Source organism: Nanorana parkeri, unplaced genomic scaffold (genome assembly GCF_000935625.1).
Source record: "Nanorana parkeri isolate BGI_ZX_2015 unplaced genomic scaffold, ASM93562v1 scaffold363, whole genome shotgun sequence".
NCBI classification, from domain to species: domain Eukaryota; kingdom Metazoa; phylum Chordata; class Amphibia; order Anura; family Dicroglossidae; genus Nanorana; species Nanorana parkeri.
Genome location: NW_017306631.1, coordinates 743,575 through 752,724, shown reverse-complemented (window position 1 = coordinate 752,724; position 9,150 = coordinate 743,575). Strand labels below are relative to the sequence as shown.

The following is a 9,150-nucleotide window of genomic DNA, read 5'->3' as shown; positions in this document are numbered from 1 at the left end:
GTGAAAAACACTCCTCATAGTTCTCATGTAAAAGCACTTTTCTTTCCTCATATAGCATTTGTTATTATTTTATTAGTTATTGAGTAAAACAAGGCAAATGTCTCTGTTACATATCAATTCATCCAAGATGAAATACTGTCTTTAGAAATGGATTTAAGATGCTTCTCATTTCCTCCAGGTAGGCTGCAGAGTTAAAAGTGGCCAGAGGCACAAATTACCACAAAGAACCAAGATTAAAGTGTAAATGTGTCATCACAATTTTCTGGCACTCAGGACAAATGTCTTTGCCTCAATGATCTTCAACAGTCCGTTTTTGTTTTACAGAACTTCTAGAGAGATGAAACTTGCTCTTTGGTGGTCAGTAGGCCCTTTTCAAATAACATAGTGATCAAGGCAACCTGCACAATGAGAATACAATGTAACAAGTTAGGCAGTTATAGAGTATTAATAATTCAAAAATAAAAACAAGCAACTCTGCCCAAAATAATTTTTACTCTTAAGAGAGTGAGGAAGAGCTTTTCTGCTGGACTCACTGCATAACACAAGCAGGTCAGGGCGAGGCGATGCATTTGACAGTAGACAGAACTAAGAGTAAAAATGAGCCCTGTCCTATTCCACCCAAACGAGAAATCCATTTCTGGTAAGACTGTCTAAATTAGGCTTTCCAAGAGTTTAAGACTTAATATTTTTGCAGTACTAGATGAAATATAAAAACCTGCCTAAAGCTGCCCTTTTAGAGTGGCAATGCAAGATTCAAAGAGGATACCAAGTACAGCAACATTTAGTTGCTTATTGTTTGTTTTACTTGTCAGCTATTTCATGTCAGTAGAGGATAGAGGGTGGTTGGACTGCAGTATACTTTTGGTAGACTAGAAGAGTTTCACGGCATAAGCAGTATATAATTTGCACAAATGTGTGACTAAGATTTTTAAGTGGGTGTTGCAGAGTAACACTCACTTACAGCTGAAGGAGTGTAACAGCTTTTCTGAGTTGTACAGGATAGGAGAGGAACTGTGTTGTGAAATCATTTTATTTCAAATAATAATGCAGACACTAACATCTGTTTTAAAAATTGTAGAGTATACCTCTAGAGTATTTGAACAATGTGACATATTTGCCATGAATTCAGCACAGTGGGTTAGTGGTTAGCACTCCTGCCCAAAAACATTAGGGTGCTCAGTGCAGATCCCAACCAGGACACTATCTGCATTGAGTTTGCATGGGTTTACCTCCCACACTCCAAAGGCCCTGGTATGTGTATGAATCCATGTGAGGTAGGGACCTCAGACTGACGCGAATGTACAATATATGTAAAGTGCTGTGTAAATTGGCACAATATAAAAATACATGTAAAATTAATTCTCGTTTTCTAAATTATATGTCCTAGGAGAAATATAAAAACACTGCCTACCTTGTCATCAGTTGTTTCGCAGGGAAGGTCGTCAACATTCACGTAACTTGGGTAGGAATGCAGAAGAAAATCTATGGCATCCACATGCTTAAAATCAGAATGGGAGAGGAAGAATGAGCAGTTTATTAAATACAGATAAAAAAACCTGTAGTGAACCCAGAAATAACTCAGAACTATTCCCCTCACCCTAATCCCACACATAAAGCTAAATCATTCCAGAATGAATTTGTAATTGCAGGTAGAAAAATTCACAGACTGCTTTCTCTTTAAGTACAAAGTATATTCATTCAACAGCAGTGTAGTGTCCAGTAAAACTTCTCCACATTTGGTATAAACATTTTAATTGTTTGAAATTATAGCTTGTTAGCTCATCTGTATTAAACCATAAGAGATTGGGAATTACTAGTATTTCAAGCAAAACTATTAGCACACTTGTCAGATTAGCATTTTTTGTTTTAGTAGTAGTAGGTGCAATTTACTAAAGTAGCACACTTTTCATTCACTGAATATACACTTTCCAAGTGAACATAAGTTCCTGCTCCTGTAATCAACAAGCAAATGCGTGTGTTTTGACCAAAGGGTGCTATTGCTAAAGTGGATGCCTAGGATCTGGCTAAAAAGGGGTAAAAACTGGTTTCACAGAATTACAAAAATCTTTTGACAGAACAATGTGTATTTTTTTTATCTGGTTGCCTGAAGTTCAGCTTTAAAGTAATAAAGTCAAAATGATTTTAAATTATTTCAAATGCTGATTAAATCACTAACAATGGATGCTTCTTGATGTTTAAAAGTTTTAGTTTCCTGCAGAACCAGCTGGTCCCCTGAGCACTGGACCTGACTACCTGTTTAGAGTGACTCCTTTCTCAAGCAGAGTACTATGCACAGGGGTGTGGACATTTAAAAAAAAAAAAACTACTTGTCCAAGGGCTAAAGCGGAGGCCAAATCCAATTGTCCTTCATGACAATCTACTTGTCCTGATACAAAAAAAAATAGAGATGCACCAATACCGGTTTTTCAGTATCGAGTACCGATATTTTGCTTTCGGATCTCACAGACACTGAATACTAATACCGGTGCTTCCACTGACATAGAGCAGGCTTCCCTGGTAATCAGGAAGCCGGGCAGCAGATAATGACATCCCGCCCGGTTTCCTGATTGCCACGGAAGCCTGCTCCATGTTGTTTGGCCTGCTTGATTGTGATTGGCCGGGAAATCTGCTGCCTGGCCAATCAGGAAGCCGGGCGGCAAGTAATGACCCGATTGACCGGGAAGCTGGTTCGCTGCCGATTAGCCAGGAAGCCGGCTTTCCAGCCAATCAAAGAGCCGGCTTCCCGGCCAATCAGAATACCAGGAGGCAGTTCATTACTTACGTCACGGCTTCCTGATTGCACTGGAAGCTGGCTTCATGTTCCCCTCCAACACTACCAGTCAGAGGAAATTTTCATCTCAACGTAAGTTCCAATATCATGGAAGGTATCGGGGCATTTGGGTGAGTACGAGTACTCGCCCAAATACTTGGTATCGCAATGATACTAGTATCGGTGCATCCCTAATCAAAACATATTTGACTGTGCTAAATAGCACTTCTCACTGGTCAGCGCAGTCATCTGACCACGTTGACCAATGAGTGCTTGCAATTTACGAGCGAAATTCAAAATGCATAGGGGAGGACTGCGCTGGACAGCAGTACGGGGGACAGATAGTACACCCATACTGGCGGAGGGGAGGGATTGTTCGCCGAAAGGTAAGTATAGCCAGGGGCATGGAGGTTTGAGAGAGACAGGGCCAGATTTCATCGGGTAATTTTATTTTTCCATATTACCTGGGAAAATGAACTTACCCTTTAATGCACATTTTGTGTGTGTGTGTGTGTGTGTGTGTGTGTGTGTAAGAGAATTCTGTTGCCTGGCTACCACTATGGAATGGCGGCGGCAATCTCAAAGCACATGCATTATGCCCTACGCATGCGTTTTTTTGCATGCAGATTGCGGGGGTAGCGGGATTGATTTTCATTTTTTTTTTACTTTATTTTTTTAATTTATTTTCTTTTTCCACTTAATGTTATTCCTATCACATAGGGGATTAAATTCCCCCTGTGATAGTTTGGAGGTGACAGGTTCTCTTTATGGAACCTGCCCTCCAACACAGAACAGATGTTCTGTGCAGATCCTGACAGCCGAGACAGTTCTTCGTCTGCTCTACGGCTGAGCCGTTGTGCCGTAGTTTTCGGGGTCCCCCAGGAGAGCGCTGGGACCCCGAAAACCACGGCAGGGGGTGCGGGCAGACACAATCGCCGCTGCTCAATTTGATACAAGTGATCTAATTAGATCACTTGTACTAAATGAGTGGTGGCTCCACAATGTACATTCAGCTCTGCTTGCCCAGAGCCGGGCTAAATGTACATAAAAACTACTCGCCCGGCGCCCGAAACTGCATGTCCTGGGCGTCGGGCGATAGGAATTCCACACCCCAGATGCAGTCACCCTTGTCTGTCTCCACAAACACAGCAAATCAAGCTACTTCCCTCCCCCTGGCCCCCCTTCTCCTCCTCCCTCCAAGCTAGTAGATAAACAGTTGCTGGAGTCTGCTCTGCCCCTTGTGATCTTGTACTGGAAAGCTGAGCTGCGAGACTTGGAAGCAGCTGTTCAGAAACATAACTAAGTATTTGGGCACTAAAAGTAAAGCAATGCTTTGCTGGGCAATATAAAACACAGCTTTTTAGTAATAATTTACTCACCCATGGCTTTAACAAAGCAATGATCTAGCTCTTCTGGCTAATTTACAAATTTGTATATTGAACAAAAGAAAGGAAATATGGTACATAATTTCAAAAGTGCTTCAATGTACAACGATAAACCCCCCACTAAACTCAGTATTGAAATAGTGAACTGCTAAGCAAAGTGATCCGCTTGTTGTAGTAGCACATGTGGAGGAATTATCAGTCGATGATTTACATCAAACAAGTACTTAGTTATACTGCGTTACCTCAGCATCTATTTCAATGAACTTTGACGCCTCCTGATGATATATCCGTGAATTGTCAGTTGAATAATACAACAGGCAAGATTCTCCTTCACTACACAACCTGCAGAAGAAAAATAATTGTCCAACATTCTGCAGTGCTTTACAGTTGTATGAAAACACAGGACAAGCGCACAAAGCATCAACAAATACAAAAAACAAGCAACTAGATGGATTCACAAGTTAAAACTTAATGAGAAATATACCTGAATAACATTATTGACCTCTCTCAAGGGACCTTTGTGTACTCTTATACTGGCAACTCTCCCTGGGTTGAACGGAGTAATTATACATCACTGGTAACAATGATCATTATAAAAGCAAATACTGTTCATATTTCATCGGTCTAATATCACTACCACCAAAAGGAAGGTTGAGAGTTTTACTAGCCTTAAAGTGCCTCATTTATGAAAGAAGACTAGCCCCGTTAAACCAGTGTTTATTCAGTAAGAAAAATGTTTATTTTTGGACAAAAATTCATATCTGTCGTTTTTTTTCTCCACAACTAACCCTGTAGATCTAAAAATAAAAAGGTACCATTTAACCTAGAAAAAAAAAGAAAAAGACACTGCTCTAACTTTATGTAGCACCCTTTTCTCTTCACAGGAGATATTGAAATCATCACAGTGCTATAAAACTGACCTACTTTAGTCAGAACTCCAATATGTCAGAAATATTATCATCCTAGATTGAATACGCCAAGTGACACTTGCTTCTATCTTCACACTATGGCAGTGAGACTTTCCCCCCACCTCTAAGACTGCAAGGCTATCTTACACATACTTCAACATTAGAACAACAGGTAATAATTGGAGAGGAAATGAGATAGCAGAGGGGTGTCAACACTTCACAGGGCAAACTGGACTAAGGAGGCTGAAGAGGTGTTGGTGGAGTGAGATTGTTGTTCCTGTGGTTACCCTATGCATTATCTGATCAAAAAAACTACAGAAAAAAATAATTCTGTAAAAATAAATATGTCATACCTTTTGTTACAGGCTAAAGCACAATACTGTTTTACATTATTATACAAGGCCTGGTGAATGCAAATTAGCTTCACAGATTTTCTACTACTGCCTGTAGATCTCTTTAAGGACAGCTATGATGCATGTTGTTTATGTTACCATATATTAAGTAAAAGCCTTTTTTAACTGTACAGCACATAAAATGTTTGTTTCTCCAGCAACTGTATTCTGAGTTTAAAGGTTTCTTACATAAATTTGTCTGCAAGTCCCTGTCCTTGATTAGACCTCGGTTTCCATAGTGGTGTGTGTTCTAATGCTAGCAGCCATGAGCAGGACTAACCTTGCAATATTGCCTCTCAGAAATCTTATCTGCGAGTCCTTTTCTAGCTGCACTTCGCAGTCTTTTACACCTCCGTTCTCCCATCTTGCTGGGGCGCCAAGTACACTGCAAGCTTTCTCAGCTGAAAGAAAAACAAAAAAGTGAACAGATGAAGTCCCACTCATGTAAGTATTTATCTTGCTATGATACATTTACTGTAGGACTGTTTCAACTCTATAGGCTCCTCAGCAACTACTTTCCCTGTCCTGGGGTTGCAGCTTACATTACAGTGATTTCAAACAATGTCAGAATGGTCATATGGCAATAAATATGCTGAAACCCAAATTAAAGAGCAATTCCAACCTATTTTTGTTTCTTGTGTTCTTTCTCTTTACTGCTGCATTATGCATCGTCTGATCACTCCAGTGTTTGTAACTAGGGACACATACGGTAGTCTGAATGAACAGGATGTGATATACATCACTTCCTGTTCATTCATGATTTTCTGAATGGGGAGTAGCACCCCATAGCAGTTTCTGAATGAAGCCTCTCTACTGAGTGCTTCCTATTCATTTAGTGCTGGGGCTGCAGAAAAATATATTGAGGGCTCTGTGTCCTCAATTTCTTTTTCAAAAGGGAAATATCCGGGGTCTGTTTAGACCCCTAATATTTCCCCGAAGCCCCCAACAGTAAGAAATTATAAAAAAAATGTAAAAAACAAACAAACCCCCCCCCCCCACACACATAACATACATGTATAAAAATAATAAAAATGCTCCCCCCACACAATAAAAAAAAAAAAATATACAGATAAATAAAACATTTGTAAAAAAAAAACAAAACTAATAGAACAAAAAACCACAACCCCTCCACATAAAATACACGTGCACCATATTGTGGTGCATGCCATGCGCTGCAGTGCGAACATGTTAGAACATTAGTTTTTTAAAAAAAAACATTATTTTAACTGTGGCAGCGCATGGCAAAGCTTTGTGACACATTGCTGTGCGTTGCGATACCTTGCGTTGCAATTAAATATACGCCTGTATCATTTTATCACAACACAAACACAGCACAAAAACAATTGACATAAATCGCTTATTTACAATTTTGCGTTCCTTCATTTTACCTTTTCGCAAAAAGGCCCAATTTCAACATATTTGTTATTTATTAACTCAATACAGTTTTATCTTTTAGATCTAGTCAGAAAATATATTTTTTTTCTGTACCGATACTGATTTTAGGGCTTTATCAATTGAATTGTGTATTTTTATCGGTTTATTATTAATTTGAGAAACATTTGCGCAATTATCGAAAGGGCCTACAAATTTAGTAGCACCATCTTTTTATTCTGCCGGGCCTGCGCTTTCAGAAAATATACGGTTCGGGTGGTCTTTTACAAATCGCTAGCAACGCAGCAATTGAAAATCAAATCAATGGGAAAAATTGCAGAAATGGTGTGGCCAGCTTAGTTGCAAAATGTTCCGGAGGGCTTGGCAGCAAAGGGGTTAACACTATAAATACGTTTTGCTGTGTAAAAATCACACGCACCTAGTGCGTGCGTGTGTTTAGGTTAGTAAATCACCCCCTAAGAGTCACACCCCACCTTATCCCCTTACTTGAAATGCAACCCATCCAGTATTTGCCTAGTATATTGGGAGGAAAAATACTAAGACATGGAAGTTTTAGCATTTGTTTTTTTTCCCCTTAGGTTTTCTCTCTTTCAGATACAGAATTCCTGCAAGGACATTCTGGTTAGAAAAGATCATAGAAATTCCTTCCTCCCAAAAAAAAAAAAAAAATAAACTTACCCCTGCCCCTTTCTTCAGGTTTCTTCTAACAGGAATTCTGAGCTTCCAAGCATAGGGGTACTCCTGCCAGCCAAGTATTGTACCTCCATACAATACTTGGAACTTGATACTGCCAGGATGATAACTTGCTTTATTCACCTTACTCCTGTTAGGATGAGGCCGAGTCCTTAAACATCGGACAATATAGGGACATCAAGATTCCCCCTATAATCATGCTGAAACCTAATGGAGAGCTCTCTCTCCCTTTCTGAACTCACTGCCTCTAAGGCCTCTCAAACAGAATTAAGCTGGACATTGCTAAAGCTGTGTCACATACCACTCTGTGGCACAAAAGCTTGGCAAACAAGACAGAAGTAGTGGTTAAAGCCCAGGAAATGAGACAGGTTTGTCTCAAACTCTATCACCTTAAAGTTTAATAAGGGAAACTTAATCCTTGAACTGATGCAAGCAGCAGGAGTTTCATGTGGGGGACTTTTCCCTCTCCAGATTTCCTAACTGGGTTAGGATTGTCACCTCTCCATCATCACCTTCAAGAGACTTTTTCAACCACCTCTGGCCTCTTATGAGGTGGTGGTGGGGGTATTCCATCTACTAGTAAGTGGAAGTAGGGTCACACCCCCAATATACTTTCAAAAAAGATAAATAGATTTCAGGATCCAGCTACTTAAAACCAAGAATGGGTTTTCAAACAGAGAATTAATTTTGCCACAGCCTTATGGATGCACACAATTTTTAACCTGGGCATGTTGGGTATCTATTTTAGATTTACAAAAATGTGTATTTGTGTTTTGGGGCATTTAAGGTAATTTTTCACTAAATTTGGTCCCCCAGCGACGACAGAGCTGCTAAAAAACCTCCGGGTGCAGAGACCACTCCCCCGGATCCACCGACTGAGGCAAGCGGCCTGCCAATTGTCCACTCCCGGGATGTAGATCGCCGAGAGAGCCAGAACTCGATGTTCTGCCCAGGACAGAATCCCGAACACCTCTCGACCCAGGCCACGCTTCTCGTGCCGCCCTGGTGGTTGATGTATGCCACCGCGGTGGCGTCGTCCGACTGGACCCGGACCTCCAGACCCAGGAGCCGGGCCGACCAATAAAGAAGAGATAGGCGAATTGCAAGAAAAGACTTCCCCCGCATCCAAGACGGGGGATGGAAGCCACCACCACTAGGCTTCCGGCGCTGTTCCTTCTTGCGCGCCTGGGGGAGGAAAGTACTCTTACCCCCCCGTCAGATCCTCAATGATCTCATCCAAGGTGGAACCAAACAGACGGTCCCCAGTTCCTGAAGAGCCTACTTGGAAGCCTGGTCTGCCGACCAGCACTGAAGCCAGAGCAAACGGCGAAGCGTCACCGCTGACATCGACACCCTGGACACCAAGGGCGCCGCATCCAAGGCCGAATCACAGACATAACGCAGGCCCAGCACCAACTGGTCCGCCAATTCCACAAAGGCGGGGGAGACGTTCTCCTCCGCAAGACCCCGATGTAACATTTTAGCCCACTCAGTTAGAGTCGAGAGACCAAAGCCGAAGCCAAGACCAGACGCATGAGAGCGCCGGAGACAGAGTAAAGGGACCGCTAAAGCGCCTCAGCTTCCTATCGGAGGGATCCGTAAAGAACGGA

At 41.5% G+C, this 9,150-nt stretch overlaps 1 protein-coding gene across 1 annotated transcript in view; it reads right to left on the bottom strand.

Annotated features, from left to right (window-relative positions):
* Positions 1 to 318: 318 nt before the first annotated feature.
* CUNH14orf169 (chromosome unknown C14orf169 homolog) overlaps positions 319 to 9,150 on the bottom strand; it is a 35,937-nt gene continuing 27,105 nt past the window's right edge. The window contains exons 12-15 of the mRNA XM_018558847.1: positions 5,736 to 5,856; positions 4,398 to 4,497; positions 1,412 to 1,498; positions 319 to 398 (exon numbers count right to left, since the gene is read on the bottom strand). Coding sequence (XP_018414349.1) covers positions 330 to 398; positions 1,412 to 1,498; positions 4,398 to 4,497; positions 5,736 to 5,856 — 377 coding nt within the window. The 3' untranslated portion in view covers positions 319 to 329. The remainder of the gene's footprint in view (positions 399 to 1,411; positions 1,499 to 4,397; positions 4,498 to 5,735; positions 5,857 to 9,150) is intronic.